Raw genomic sequence first — 15,694 nt, 5'->3', positions numbered from 1 at the left:
TTATAATAAAATAAGATAAATCACATATTGAAACTGCCCAAAGCCAACCAGTGTATCACAGAACCTCTATTCTGTGGCTTCAATACTCTCCCTAGTTCTCTATGTAATCCATAACCCTATGTTGCTTCAGGAAAAAGGCAGTAAGCACTGTAAAGTGGATCAGAATGCTTTTGACAGGACACTGAGTACACGGTTTGAAATATTGATGTCAGTTTTTATAAAAGGCCCTGCAGTCCCCAGGTCCAGTTGTACCTGGAGCCAGGATCTAGGTCTCAGAAATAAACAAAGGGAAGATGCTAAAAAAAGTCATAAAAGCCTCTAAGCAAATACATTTAATTTAATGTCTACAACATTTTCATTTGTAATGGAGAAAGTTACCCACAGACTGTGACCCTTTTAAACCTGGCAGCTTCCCCTCGTTGTACCAGCGCCTCTGTGACAGGCACTACAGAGAGAACCTCCCTGGCTTCATTCTCCTCTGAGAACACCTTCAACCTCAGAAACCCAAACAGTCCCTGGGCTCGGAGCATGTCCCAGCTGGACTCTGGGACACCTTTATTCCTCTTTGTTGCAAGTCTTTTACTCAGCTGCATATCCGGCTTGTCCCAGAGCTGTCGTGTCTCCCTGACAGGAATGTGGTACCCCCAGTCCCAGCTGGAAACACAGCGAGGTGAAGGCTGACCAGTGCATTCACCACCACGAGACTCTGCTCAGTACTGAGGTCCCTGTTGGCAATAACCAGTCCTAAGATGAAAACAACCTTTACATACCTGTCCAAAGTTTTCCTCATCTATGCAAAACATGAGATCCAGCTCCGTAGGGTCATTTTCCAGGATCCACTTCAGAGAGTTGTAGTATTCACTATCCTAGGGCAGATCACAATTAGGCAGTTTGAAAACGGGCAATTAGTGCAGAGTTCTAGAAACCCACAGGCCTGTGAGCACTGGCATGGGGTAAATGGGGTCTTACCACTGACTCCATGTCCTTCAGCGTTATGGGCTTCCCCAGCATCATCTTGTAGAAAGGTCTGATGAAGAAGCCTGCGAGAAAGAGAGAGAGAGCACGTTACCTGCCCTGCCCTGCTCTGCACATTCCACAAAGGCACCACCCCCGGCATCTCCTGTTACCTCCTTACTGTAACAGTCCTGCAGCTGCAACAGCATCAGAGCAGCTCATGTTTATTTAGGCACAGAAAGTCCCATTTTTCAGTTTCACCATACTCCACTGACCACCCTAGCACTAATGGCAGAGAGACCCAAAAGCTGGAGAATTGAGCTCAGAGCACTCTATCCCATTTAAAATCACTACTCCTCTCTCCAAGGAGTTGCCTGAAAACCAGGCTGTGGTGAGCTTCCTCTGCTCAGGACTCTTCTGCTTCCTGTGCTGCACCAGGGCTCAGGAAAATCTGGTCAGTAATGGCTGCCTGGTGTGAGATTTCAAAATGAGCAGAAACTATTATTAAATCATTCAGCAATAATTTTACGTATCAAAATATGCTGCAGTTGACACCCTAGTTTGGCTGCAGGTTTGCATGCAAATGACAGACACAAATTCCATGCTTTTCCTCTATGGACAGTGCTCATGCTGGTTCTGGAGTTTTAACTTGAGTGGAGAAAGGAGCAAAGCTTTGTATGAAACCCACTGATTGAGTAAGACAGTGTAACTTTATGAATCACCATTCAAGTCTCAAGACTGCCAGTCCCAGAGTGTCCCCAGAACCTGGGGCTCTCAAGGAGGCGCATTTCAGTCCCCACAGGCCAGAGGAAGCAGCAGAGCAGGAGCAGGACTCACCGTCCAGCAGCTTCCCGTGGTACACAGCCAGGCCGGCCACCCGGCCAATGAACGTGAAGTACGACAGATGGTCTTCGTTACAGAGACCTGAATTAGGATTAATCTGAAGTGTGTAGTTGTCCCTTTTTTGGGGAAAGAAAAAAAATAGCTGAAGGACCAAGTCTTTAAATAAGCAGAAACTCAGATGTTAATAAATAACTTGTGCTTAGGGGCATCTCCCTTCAACAGCACTGCGGGGCTTTCCACGCTTCCCACCACAGAGCCACTGAGACAGCAAACCAAACCCACTGTGAGCAGGAGATACCCTCTCTCCCTTGCACTAAGGGATTGCTCCAAGATTTTAAAGGGCACCCCCCAGTTTAAAGTTCTGGGAGGCCACTGCTGGGGAACTCCTGCAGTGTGAATGAGCAGCTGCATTTCGAGCTCACTCTACGGCAGCGCTGCAACTCTGGGCAGCAGAGGAAAGAGGCAAAAGCCTCAGTGACACTGGGCCCTTCACCATTCACCATGCTGGCCTCAGAAACAGCACTTTTGCCGCCCTGGATGTTGTCTGAGCAATGGGAATTTTCTGGATTCTCAAGGCCAATTCCAGAAGCCCTCTGAAGGGCAGCAGGAACAGGGCAGTGGGGCTGCCCAGGGCACCCTGGGAAGGAGGAGCTACTTCTGCCCAGAGGAACTGTGCCTCTTATACAAAATGTAATGTATAATCCCTTGAGAATACAAATATTTAATGGATACTTACGTTGCTGAGTATTCAAAGAGACCATAGTAAGGGTTAAACATCTCCTTGGACAAGAGAAAAAACCATTCTCTGGCCACACCTCCATAGTCAAGTCCTTTTTCTGACTCAAATTCAATCCAGAGTCTGGCTTTTAGTACATCAGGTCTCTTCACGGACATGATTCTTCTGTAGGACTCCTCAAAAATGTTATTCCTGTGTAATTTCATCTCAAATCTGTTGGGTATGTCAGCCTGTGTCAAAGAAGACCAGATTATCCTTGTTAATCTCAAGAAATAAATCTTTGGGCAAATTACTGACTCAGTAACAGATCAGACACTTGGTGTTCCAGTTCCCCATGTTTTTATTTCCCAATGCTGTCTCAATCCACAGGTTGAGAGCATGGGGGGAACTGGGCCAGTTCCAGAACACTGCTGCAGACTTCTGTGGTAAATATTTGATGAAAACGACAAAAAAAGTATCAAACAAACAAACCAAAAAAAGGAGAAAGATTGATGGTGCTCTACTTTAAGAACATTTGCACTTATCTAGAACAATGCAAGTCTTAAAGACTTAGAAAATACTCTTAGATAAGACTCTAGAAAAGCTTTTTGTTGAGAAAACCATCAGATTCAAACTCTGCTTCGTGATTGCTTTTTTGGTTCCTACGTGAGCCCTTGAGGAGCAGCACAGCGGAGTAACGTGGCAGGTGTGTCCTGCAGCCTCCCCGTGCTGGTTCTACTCACAGGTTTCTTCAACTTCTTGCGGAAGTAGTCGTATTTCTGCTTGAACTCCCTGGAGTACGGCACTGCCTGTTGGAGCAGTGGGAGCACGTGTCATTGCAGCCACTCAGCACTTGGATACCCACATACTGAAAAGGAATCGACAGCCCTGCCACCCACACACTGTGCTATGGGCTCCCCTCAACCCATCCAGGAGGGACAGCAGCCAGGAGAGACTGAAAAATCCCACAAATAACATCATTACTCTGAAGATAACAGGACTGTACTACAGCCATTAAATAATCTCTCTACATGTTTCCTTCATTTAAACACAACGTGAAAGGCAATTTAAGTAATTCTGTTTGTCATAGCACCAGAAATATTATGATTGAAAGCATTCAGATGCATCCTTAGTGCTTCTGTGAAATGGATTAGCTCCTGCTTCTCCTTAAAAACCAACAAACAAACCACTGTCAGTCACTCATGGGGGCCATGATAATTTCATTTCCTTCAAACAAACTTTCTCAATAGTCTCTCTTATTTACACTCAGCATTTCTGGGGAGAGGCCTATTAGCAATTTACACAGTGCTGTGTGTGTGGATCTCCAGTTTTAAATGCCCGATAAATTGGTAAATCCTTCCAAAAGCAACTATGGCCAAACAAGTGACTATTGTTGATATTATTACATTACATATTACATTATTGATATCCTATTAATTACCTCAATATTACATTATTGATAATATATTAAGCAACTGGAATTACACCGTGCAGCAGGCTCATCTGCTGTGTCTTGAAACTCTTAAAGGTCTCAAGGATTTTTCCAGACTAAAAATATACTCTTGGCACCAGACAACTTTTTGGGATTGAAAGTCTGATCATTCAGAATACCATAAAATGGCATAAACTGGCATAACTCAGCATAAAACCAGCATAAAAAGTCAAAGAGTCATTCTTTGATGTTTTTAAAATTTGATACTGAAGTAAAATGCTGTGTTTATTTTTTTTAAGGCTGATATTCTGAAGCTTCTGTTTACCTGCAGGAAGGTTTATGTCTCTTAAACTGACTGACTCATTTTTTGTCTTTTTTGTCACACTTTGAATTCACATAGACCCACCTCCCTCCTCCCAAGTGTAAATAGCTTTTTATTGTCTAGAGGTCTCAAAATAAATAGAACAATGTGTCAGCTCAATAAAATCCTACTGTCAGTAACGACCCAGTTAACAGGTAAATAGCGGCACTTCTCCATAGGCACCCCCAAACCCTGAACAATCTGGGAGGCTGCCAGAACTTGGTGTGACATTCCCAGCTTCTTCTGATTTAGGATGTGGACCAGCAGAGCTCTTGCTGCCCATCCCTGATCTGGAGAGCAGGCATGGCCTGCTGCTGTTACAGCTGGGCCTGAGTTAGGGCATACAAGATCCCACAGCAGTACTTACTGGGCCCGTGATGGCTGGGTTCTGCAGCCTGGGGTCTTCCCACTGGGTAATTTTATTATCTGCAAATAACAAAAGAAATGATCTCATGGCTTCTCTGGTACCACAGTGTGAATTTCTGTTGGCTTTTTCTCCCTAGCACTGCTCAGTTCTGTCAGGGTTAGCAAAGGCTTGTGTCCCCCGCCCTTTCCAGCCCCAACACACTGTTTAGTTGAAAACATTCACTCAAAAACACAGAACTACCCCAGAACCCAGGGAATTTGCACTGCTTTGATGGCAATGTCTGCAGGAGTGAGCTAACATGTTAATTTGAACACAGGCTGGGATTGGAGATACATGGCCTGACACGTAAAGGAACCGAAAACCGTTTGGAAATCTTACATAGAGAGCTGAAGTATCATACATCTAAATTTGGAGGGAATAACATTTTTCCTAGACTCTGATTTGATGAGAAGGTAAAGGGAGGCAGAACTGTCCTGTTTTGGTGCAAGAGAATCACCCAGTTATGACCAACAGAGATGCTGGCAGAGGCACCACAAAGCCCAGTTCTTTCCATCTACAGCTTTGAAGAGCACCAGGAGGTGACAGGAAAGGTTCTACAGGACCGTGGTAGGACTCCCCTTCTCTGCTTCCAGACAGCTGCTCCTCCCAAGATTCTGAACACGACGGAACCACAACAAAACAATGGTGTTGCAACAATAAGACAATGCTCCGAAGCCCATCCCAGGTGCCACCTGCAATGGCGAGGTGTTGGTCACCCACGGCCTGCCATCCCTCTCTTTGTTACAGACACCGCTCTGGGCTAGGAACTGGGTATCAGGAGTCAAGATTGCATTCCCCATGTTTCTGGAACTGGAAAAGCTCTGTAAGTTTTGAGCATCCCAAGCTGGTTTAAGAGGGACTGGATCTGAAAGGCGTTATTCAGCAAATGTTAACTGGAGAAAATTCTAAAGGGTTGCAAGTACATTTCAAGACATTTGATCTATTAGTTAATTTAATAGTAAAATAGTATTTTATTTCCCTTCACACATTCAAGTAATTTATCACTTATGGGAATGCTGGAGGGCTGCCAGCCTGAGCTCCAAGGACCCCAGAGATGTGTGGAGCAGAGCTGCTGCCAAGGCAGGACACACAGCCCAGCCCTTTCCATTTTCAACCCCTACACTGGAATTCCCTTCTACAAAGTTCTCTGGTTACCTTCTTGACACCAGCAGCCACAAATCACAGCACCAGTTTTCTGTGAAATCAGAGGTAACACAACTGGAAATGACTGACAGTGTGCCAGCTCTTTGCTCTCTGGACTTCAGAGTGTGCAATGACACCAACAAATCACAGTCTAAGTTCCTTTTCAGAGTCTTACAGGGACTTCATATTAAAAATGGTGTTCCAGGGCTACAAGGGTCCGGAATGAACCTCTCCACCTGGAACTGCAGCTCAGGATTCTTTGTCTTATCCAAGTGGACAACAAACTCATTCTTTCTGAAGAACATTTTCAAGTCTCAACATTTTCAAAAATTTTAAAAATTTGAGTCTTCCCACCAATATAATTCCCTGTCACAAACCAGGCTCTCAGGCCTTAGAGGATTCCCTCTTCTCCCTGCCTTTCCAAGGGGCCCACTATTTCCCTGAAGTTTGGGACCCCCTGCCAGATAGAGAACTCTCACAGCCAGACATTCCCAATGCTGATGGCATCAGAAGGGTTACTTCTAGGTTTGGATTCAGGCACTCCTGTCAACTGTACATCATCTTGGGTGAGATAAATCATGACAAAGTGCTGGTATTTTTCATGCCTTTTTCAACCAAAACTCTACTCATTATTCCCATTCTGAGTAACACTTCTCCTTACACAGCCTCTTCCTGCACATTGCAATGGTCATTGGCCAGAGTCACTCTGACATCCCATGCCATTCCTCTCCCCTCTCCTGCCTTGCTGCTCTCTGCTGAACTAAGGAGTGCTTCCCCTAATGCCTTGTGTAAATCACTGATGCATATTGTGAATATCACCCTGTGCTGGTGGACGTGGACAGACTCTGTATCCATCCCCCTTGTCCGTGAATCACCGGTAAATGTTCAGAAAACGGTTGCAGAATTGTTGTTTTCCCTTCTGCTTCCAACAAATAGATAGCATGTGCCTGGGAGGCTGCCAGGAATGGCAGCAGTGTGTGTGTGTGCTGCAGGAACAGGGAACACTGCTGTGTCCATGGTAGGTGAAGTGCCTGGGGCAGCTGAAGGCCCAGAGAGGCAGCGAAAGGGGTTCGGTGTCACACACAGCCTCTGGTATCACTGACACCCTGTGCTGCATCAGTACTCAGTGGTTCTGGTCCCTGTGTAACAGCAGAGGGGCTGTGCTGGCTGCAGGGGACTTCTGCAGCTTCTCCCAAGGATGAGAAAAACATTTCAAAAACAGGACAAACAGCATTGGAGAACTCTGCAGCAGAGTTACAAAATGTGGCAGGGAAGCAGGCCATGGGCAGCAGCTGACTCTGCCAGACTTGTCCTGCTGGTTTTGTGTCCTGGCAGTGACACACTCCAGCCCTCCAGGCCCCCCAGCCCAGCCACCACAGCAGTGCTCCGCTGCCAGGCTGGGACTAAAGGGGCATGTGCTGGACACAGGCAGCATCACCAAAAGCTGCCCTCAACTTCTGTGGAAAATGCTATATAAGCAGCTAAATCCACTCAGATCAAAACAGACTAGAGGGAGAATTCAGATGCACATACATTTTGTTTCCTAACAGTTACAAATTCTTTGAGGAAGCCTAATTAATGTATGATTTTAACATTCCATTTTAGGGACTAACATATCCTCAAATAGCTTTAGGAGACTGAAAAAGTAAAGAGTTTTAAGAGAGATTGGGAGGCTTAGCAGTCACACAAGTGTTTTAATGGGAGTTTTATCCTGTGACTCCTTAGTGGCAGCAGTTTGGAATCATTTGCCATAGTTACATTTCCAGATCTCTGTTGGGAAAAACAATTACAGAAGGGATAAAGGATAATAACTGTACTGAACTTTGGAAGAGGTTCATCGGGTGCTTGACAAGTGTATTATTTCTAATGTTTAGTTAAAAGCATTCATACAATTTCAAACTTGGTGTTACTTTAAAGGCAGTCTTAATAATGACTTAATACTGTCATCTCTATCAATGAGCATGGGAGTCAGTGATACTGAGGGACAAACCTAAATCTGTTAAACTTGGGTAAGTTTAGATTTTAATGCTCTGTGCACCCTCCTCTAATGGTTATGGGAGTTAGCAACGGCTGTGAAGAAATGTCTCATTACAAATCTTAAAAACCTTGAAAAAAAATAGAAAAAAAGAAGAAGAAGAAAAAAAAAAAAAAAAAAAAAAGGCAGGAAGACCCAGCCCAGCCTCTTTGGGCTGCTTTGTTTCCAAACACCAACAAAACTCACACAGCAGTTCTGAGATGCTCTAGGAAGACAAATCTACAATGAAACATCACTTACACTAAAACTCCACTAACAGAACTGGAGAATATTAATGGGCTGGTGCAGTTTCACATGCTCTAAATAGGAAATAAGATCAGAATCAGCACTGCCACAGACCTGAAAGCAGAGGAAAGTACTTCTCAGTGCTAATTGCTCCACTGCCTATATGTGGAGCTGTGGCTACAGGATCTTTTCTCATCTTATTTTCTATTCCTAGTGTATATTTTAATTTATTAAGTGCAAATAAGCCATGGGATCATCAACAACAACAACAACAACTCCAAAATATCAACAAGAACAAAAGAAACCACAGAGAGGAGATGTTAATGCTTCACAAGTCAGAGAGGGACAAAGCTTGATGAGCCAATTAAAGCAAGCTTCCAGTGAATGTACAGTACCGTAGGAGGGCACTAAGTCTCTGGTATCAATGTCTCCACATATCAACACCTGGCTTCCTAAATGAAGAGTAAAATCACAAAGCTTTCACTTCAATACTCAGTACCTGCCTTTGTCTATTTGCTCTAGTACCTGAGTGCTTACTTACTATGGTCTATATAAAACGTTCTTCCATCCAGGTGTATTCTTTCCTCCCAGCCAGGCTGGAAATGGGAAATAAAAACAAAGAGAAGAGAGAGTAAGCGAAACGGTATCAGTCGCACAGCACCTGAAGGAGTGCACTGCCCACACCCACTGGACTTGTCTCAAAGATGCTCCTGAGCAGGAAACCCCAGGTGACCAGACACATAACAGCAAGGCCAGAAATCCAGGCAGACTCACACCTAGATCTTATATAGGTGACTGCAGCCCGTGCAGGGAATATTTTTAAAGCTTGGAAGTGGAAACCTCTTGCCTCAGGATTCCCACCCATTTCCTGCTGTGAGCAAACAATCACAGAGAACAGATGGTCCATCAGGCTTGGTTTGAAAGTTTCTGCTCCTACTTCTGAAAGCCATGTGGGTTACTTACTGTAAATGTGTAACCCAGGCTCCCTGTACAGTGGGACAAGAATGTCCTAACCTAATCCTCAGTGCTTTCCTTTTCATCCGTTCCCTTTTCTCATGTCCCAAGCGCCTGCAGTGCAGAAAGGAGAGCGGATGGCAGGCTGTAGGGACAGGCAATGCTGGCCAGCCTGGGCTGCCAGAAAATACAGAGGAGAAATTATTTCACTTCAGTCTTGTTGGAGAAACTCGTGTTAAATTCTGCAGTCATCCCAACCTCACTCCAACCCAGGAGGTTTAACTGAGGTGAAATCTGTTACTAACGACTGTTGCTAGAGACAAGTCAGGCTACCCTGGTTTCACTGCATGTTCCATCCCCTGCAGTTACCAGAACAAATTGTAATTGGCCCTGCAGTGCCTCCAAGGTTAACACATGCCCCATGTACCTGGACAACTGCAAAAGCACAGCAGTTTCCTAAAGCCAAAGAGCATTCTTGCTGCTGTGACCAGGAATGTGTCAGCTTTTGCACATTACTCTCTGCCTTTAAGGTCTGAGAGTATTTTAAAAACAAAGCAAAGCTCTGCATTTGACATGTTGGTAAATCCCCATTATACTTTGATTACAAGTATGGCAAAACTTCTGATATTAAATTGATTATCTGATCTGCAAAATATAGAGATCTCATTGAAAAAAATCAAAATTTATTCTGCTTTCTAAATGCTAGAATATGCTGGTGCACTGATAGAGCTTGCTTGACACAATCTGCTGTTTTTTCCCTAGGCAGTGAATGATTACCTAAAAGCACAGTCAGAGACACTGCCCAGGTAAGCGTGTGCAGAGCCCAGCCCCTCAGTAGCACAGAAAAAGGCCATCAGTTAGAGCCTCCTGGGCTGGCTCTGGAGGGCCCGGCAAGCCCCAGCACAAAGCAGGGCTCCAGAGCCTCTAAGGAGGGCTGCAGCAGCCTGTGCCCAGAACAGAGCAGAGCCCTGGCTCAGTAGGTGGAGGTTAGAACACAGGCACAGCATCACTTACAGGAAGAGGGCCCAAGTCATTAGGGTTCAGAGATGCTTTGGATCTCAAATGCACCGGAAACTTCAGCCGTGGATCCTCCTGGAACATAGGTATGCAACTGTGAATCCAACAGATCAAGGCAGATCTACAAAGTCAAGCACAGACTTATCTAGAAATCCTCCTACGATACAGTTATTCTTTTATTTCTGGAGAATAAGACAACATGCCTTACTAGGATTCCTACAGTGCAATGAATTTTCCAATGCTGAGCAAGTTAGGGTGATGTAAGACCTGACTCCATTAAAGGTGTGCTGTGTCCAGGGATATGCTTCAAAACCCCAGTCCTGTCCTTAGGATCCCTGTACTCCACAAGGGCTTTTATATCCATGCACATGCACACTTTTGGCTGTTAAAACCCCCAAGACAAGTGCCCTGCTGAAGCGGGGGCATGCACAGGAGGACAGAGATGTGCCCACGGCCCGTGGCCCGGCTGCGGCGCCCTTACCCAGGTGGTGGTCTTGGTGTTGTGGTCGATGAAGAAGGGGCGGCCGTTGGGAGCGATGCGCATCTCCCAGCCCGGGGGCAGGAAGCTCTGGGCCCCCTTGTGCTGGGGCTTGGGGGAGTTGTAGGGGGACGGCTGCGGGGACTGAGGGTTGGAGAGGGTGTCCTTCACCGCCCTGCGCACCGGAGAGTCCTTCATGCCCTGCGGAGCAGGAAACGGCACCATTGCTCACGTGGCTCTGGGGCTGCACAACCAATCCAACCTGGCTTCACAGCAAAGAGCTTTGCGTTCCAGATGCAATTCATACTAGAATTAAATGCTGGGGCTGATTTACTAGAATTTCATTAGCTCTATCTGTACCTTCTAACATGCTCAGTCTTTCCCTGTGAAGGACATGGTGTTCTGTGCCTTCCTCTGCAATTTACACCTGACGGTACCTTCCCCCGCACCTGCCCTGGATGTGTCTATATTTCACTTTACCAAGGAAAAGACAAAAGCGGTGTTTTGTGCTTTGGGGGGCAATGTATCTCATTTACAAGAAAGCCTTTCAGTGCGAGGCTGTGTGAGCCACAGCTCTTCAAACTCTTAAGTGTGAAGAGGAAATCTGAAGAACTGCCTCTCTTCAGCACAGCCATGAGTAGCCGAGGCAAGAGTTTGAATCACACCGTCAGAAGTCAAACAGGCATAGGCTCTGTGTGAGGAGCCACTTCAGCTATTCCTTAGCCTCATCACAGCGCACATCAGCCCAGAGCATTTGGAATTACTTTGAGAGAGACTTAAAAGAAAGGCAGGTGGTGCTTGATGCCAAGGACGGAAGGGAGCAGGCGGGAGGGCTCACCTCGAGCGGTGCTGACAGGGTGACCGTGGGGGAGCTGAGGCTGCGGGGCCGCCGGATCTGCGGCTCGCTCAGGTGGTTGCTGCTGCTCGTGCCTGGCCCCACCATCCCATCCTCGGCGAGCTGTGCCAGAGCAAAGCCAGGTCACAAACAGCACAAACACTGCCCGTGCCCATGTTAAAACTGACGTCATTGTTATCATCACTACTGCTCATCTTATTTCCTTCCAGGCCATGTATTCAATGTAATTCCACTGGAAGGACCAAGAACATATGGTTCTATTAATGGCTTGAGCCAACTTTCAAATTCAATTCAAAGAACACATTTGCTTCCTTTTAAGAGCTCTTCTGCACCTCTGGAAATTCCTTCCCCTGCAGCAATCACCTTAACCTGTGCCTTGACACAACTAAAAAAAGTAACCAAAACCATCCCAAATTGCTGCAGCTTTTTATGATTCATCTGTATTGTCATGACAAGGATGACTTAAGGTTTTTCCTTTAAAATTTCGTATTTCCAGAAGCTGCTTCAACTGCAATGCCCCTCGGCCGAGGCAAGTGTCTGCCCCCTGGATGCAGCCCGGTACCTGCATGATGGGCCGTGTCCACGTCGTGGTCCGGTTGTTGTGGTTCACGTAGTAGGTCCGGCCCTTGGCGTCCTTGCGCTCCTCCCAGCCCGAAGGCAAGCCAGGCGTGGTGTGCACGTAAGCCACAGAAGGCTGCTCAGGCAAGAAATCACTGAATTCTTATTTTATAATAGCAAAAAAACATTTCCAAGTCCGTTGTTTGTAAAAAAAGGCAATTTGTTAACTTACGCTCCTCTTAATCACAACAACCATATGGAAAAATCCAGTTTCTCATTTAATGTTATTCAAGCTCTTTGTCAAGTGCCTTTGAATCAAATAATTTTTTTTCCCAAGAGATCTTTTGGGTCAGTTTGACACAGATTCAACAGACAAGTTTATATGCCCTCAAACACTCTATTTTGTTACACATAATGACAAAAAGGAACTCTACATTTTAATGAGTATTCCTTGAAAGGCTGATGTTTCTTCCTTTTACAGGATGGATAAGTAAGAGTTAAATAACCATGCAGTCAAGATCTCCCAAGTCCTTGGAGAGCATTTGGAATTACTCCTTGGAGACTTGGGAGACACCCCAGGGTGTCTTCAATCAGTTGCCAGAAACTACTGTGGGTTTGGAAAGTTAATTTTAACCATTTTGCTCTGTCACAAATGCTGCACTCAGGGCTCTGTGTCTCAATGACATGAGATAACCCCAAGCCGGAGCCTCAAACTTCAGCCTGACAAAAACTTTTAGTAACAACTCCACAAGTTCTAAGAGAAGCATCCAGGTAACAGAAGAGTCACGTCCTGTTGCCCACGGGAACCATGTCTCTGTGTGTAGCTGACGTTCTCTTGTGTCCTTCTTGTCCCCAAAATACCCAAGCATGAGTTCATACACATCAGCTAGGAACTGGAATCAAGTGGGATGAAGGAGCTGCATCATTCAGAGGCTGATGCACTACAAGCTCTGGGGTTTTGCTATGAAACCCCAGTAAAGGCCTCTGAAGGCTCCTGCTGGAATCCAGGACACATTCTCTTCCTACCCTCTATACTCCCTGCTCCAGAGCAAGAGAATGAACTCAATTCTTGTTCTTGCTTTGTCTGTCAGACCTTTCACAGAGCAAGTGCCAAAGGCAATGCAGGTGCTGTTCAAAAGCAGAGCACAGCTGACACAAGGTACTGGAGAACTGCAGGGATAATGAAGAAAGAAAAGGAGAAAAGACACTGGATGGGTCAGGATGCTGACATATTCCAACAGGGAATAGAAAAGAGAGGGAAACAGATGAAGAATCCAAGTACAGACTTTCCAGCTCATTTCTTTCCTCAAGAGCCAAGGGTTGTTTTCCCTACGCTGGTTCACAGAGGTGGCAGGCAATGCAAACACCTTGCCCAGGCTGTGCCAGGGGTTGCCAATCCATCAGTCAGGGCTCAGGAAGGTCACAGTCAGGGCTGCAAACACTCCACAGTGTCTCAGTTACAACTCGTGGGGAGAAGGACGCTGCTTCTGGGCCTGAGCCTGTGGCTCCTGCTGCAGGGAGGGGGTTTGCAGGGATTCTGAAGGCAAAACCAAGGTAACCAGAGACTTCTACTGCTGACAGGTGGTTCCTCTGCAAGCCTCAGGTGCCCAAAGACCCAAGGGAATGCAGCCTTTGAAGACAAAGGATTGAGACCACAAATCCTGTCTAAGTCCCAGTTCCTCCACAGATCTGGGCCTCTGGGTGCAAATGCTGAACAAAGACAAGGGGGGATTAGTGACTGCAGCATGGTGAGGTAAAACATCTTGGTACAGCTGCATTAATGATGAGTCACCAACATTTGAACTCAGTTGTTTGCAGGAAAATATTAATATTTTGCTCTAAAAAGTCTAACCAAGACAAGATGCTCTGCCAAGAAGTATGACTGCAGTGCAGGCTCATCTAGCACAATTAATTACCACTAATGAGTCAGGCATTTTATTTAGACTTTGCTATTTGCAGGTATGCTCCTCTGGTTCTAAAATTAAAAACCAGTGAATATAGACAGTATTACAGAAGGATGCATAAACACCCAAAGTAAGATTTATTTATTTCCCAGATGTAAATAGCAATTTATACCAAGTATAAATTAAATTTCTTTCTCTGAAACAAATTCTCTAGGAGGCCATAAATTCATAAAAGCCATTTATGATAGTTTCTGTAAATTATTTCCATGAAATAACTCACTTCGGACTGGCAGTTAATTAGGTTAAAGGTTCAATATATATAATTTGCTTAAAGTTCAATATAAATTAATCCCACTTTCAGCAAGGCACATCAAGAATTTTATGGCATGATCAAACTACAGTCTTGGACTGCTGAGGAACTGCTGGAAAATGAAACTGGCATTCAGTAAGACCATTAAGAGCTCTGTGCTATATCACTGTAGCCCCAAGGCTTTCGAATTAAGACCAACTCTAAGAACTAAAATTAGTCTAATGGAGAGTAAGGGAAGACAGATATGAGACCAAACACAGCTACACGTACAATGATTTGATGTCTCTAATCACTGCTCCTTCCAGTATCCCTTTTAAAGAATTAGTTGTTGTAGCTTTCATTTTTCAGGAGCCCATGGCATTTCCTTAGTGTGCAGCTTTGTCATAATTTAATGGCACATCCATGTCCCTAAACCATGCCAGTATTTGAGTGCAGTTGCAGTGTTGTGAGAAATTTTGAGAAAATATGAGACAAAAATATGTAAGTTTTCATTCAATACCATATTTCATTCAACACATGGCTGCTTTGTGGAAACAAAAAAGTTCCACATTGTACAAGACCTAAATGTCCCCCCATTTTATTTAGAGATAGTGCTTGATAAAGAGTTATTACCGTTGGCTCCTCTCCACCTGTGACAGTTGAAGAACGAGCTCTCCTAGAGGGACCATTCTGCTGTTAAATGACAATTAATGTTACACATATTTACTGAAGGAGGTCACAGGTTACTGTCACATCTTTAGGAGCAAGGCAGCAGACACATTTACCAAGAGAGAGCAGTTAGATAATTGCAAAACTGAAATTTGTCAGTCGCTGGTAACCAAGGCAGAATCCCAGAGGAGCGCTGGAGTTAGGAAGAACATGTACTTAGTTGCCAGAAGAGAAATGATCATTAGCTCAGGAAGGATGAAATGAGGTTAAGATCAGGTAAGATGATGTTTTGGAGCAACTCTCTCAGTGCTGCTGATTTGAACACATGCTCAGGAAATGTGTGTCCCTCAAGAAGCAGGAGAAAGGCCTCCCCAGCCCCAGCTGCAGCCCCCGGCTCCAGCAGTGCTAAACAGCAGTAAAGCAGCACAGCAGCCCTTGTTCCCCTGCAGTCAGGCACAAGGAGCAACAGCTGAGGAACCACTGCATTGGGGGCCACCCACTGCTCACCCCCAGAGCAGGGACATGCTCTAGCTACACTAAACTGCTGCAGCATGGCAAAAATCCAGCCAGGAGAAAACCTCTGTGGTTTCTGGAAATGTTCACCCCAGAGCAGCAAAGAGAACAAGCAACACAGAGACAGCAGCTTTGGTAATGAGCTTCTTGGTATGCACAGGTTTTCTATTTGTAGATTCACATGGAACGTATTTATAACTTCTAAAAAATGAAGAAAAAGTCTTGGAAGAAAAGCATCATCTTTTCAAAGATTTTTTTGCAATCTGACCAGTTTTACTCAAAAGCACATCTTGCACACTCCTATTTTAAGTGGCCTCTGTACCTACTACTGAGGGGTGGCAG

General features: G+C 45.2%; 1 protein-coding gene across 8 annotated transcripts in view; it reads right to left on the bottom strand.

The window, feature by feature from the left end:
- The window catches only part of NEDD4L (NEDD4 like E3 ubiquitin protein ligase), an 83,867-nt gene that overhangs the window by 4,084 nt on the left and 64,089 nt on the right, over window positions 1-15,694 (bottom strand). For 2 of the 8 annotated variants that reach the window (XM_066338644.1, XM_066338639.1), the window contains 13 exons: window positions 14,804-14,863; window positions 11,982-12,113; window positions 11,402-11,521; window positions 10,567-10,764; window positions 10,083-10,160; window positions 8,656-8,710; window positions 8,510-8,566; window positions 4,673-4,731; window positions 3,256-3,321; window positions 2,534-2,763; window positions 1,792-1,913; window positions 970-1,040; window positions 771-866 (listed from right to left, as the gene is read on the bottom strand). In XM_066338644.1, coding sequence (XP_066194741.1) covers window positions 771-866; window positions 970-1,040; window positions 1,792-1,913; window positions 2,534-2,763; window positions 3,256-3,321; window positions 4,673-4,731; window positions 8,510-8,566; window positions 8,656-8,710; window positions 10,083-10,160; window positions 10,567-10,764; window positions 11,402-11,521; window positions 11,982-12,113; window positions 14,804-14,863 — 1,344 coding nt within the window. The remainder of the gene's footprint in view (window positions 1-770; window positions 867-969; window positions 1,041-1,791; window positions 1,914-2,533; window positions 2,764-3,255; window positions 3,322-4,672; window positions 4,732-8,509; window positions 8,567-8,655; window positions 8,711-10,082; window positions 10,161-10,566; window positions 10,765-11,401; window positions 11,522-11,981; window positions 12,114-14,803; window positions 14,864-15,694) is intronic. The other 6 variants (XM_066338645.1, XM_066338641.1, XM_066338646.1 and 3 more) reach the window with 4 other exon arrangements.

The sequence above is a fragment of the Sylvia atricapilla genome, chromosome Z (genome assembly GCF_009819655.1).
Source record: "Sylvia atricapilla isolate bSylAtr1 chromosome Z, bSylAtr1.pri, whole genome shotgun sequence".
Taxonomy (NCBI): domain Eukaryota; kingdom Metazoa; phylum Chordata; class Aves; order Passeriformes; family Sylviidae; genus Sylvia; species Sylvia atricapilla.
Note: the sequence above shows the minus strand (reverse complement) of the source record. Positions and strands in the feature narration are given on the sequence as shown.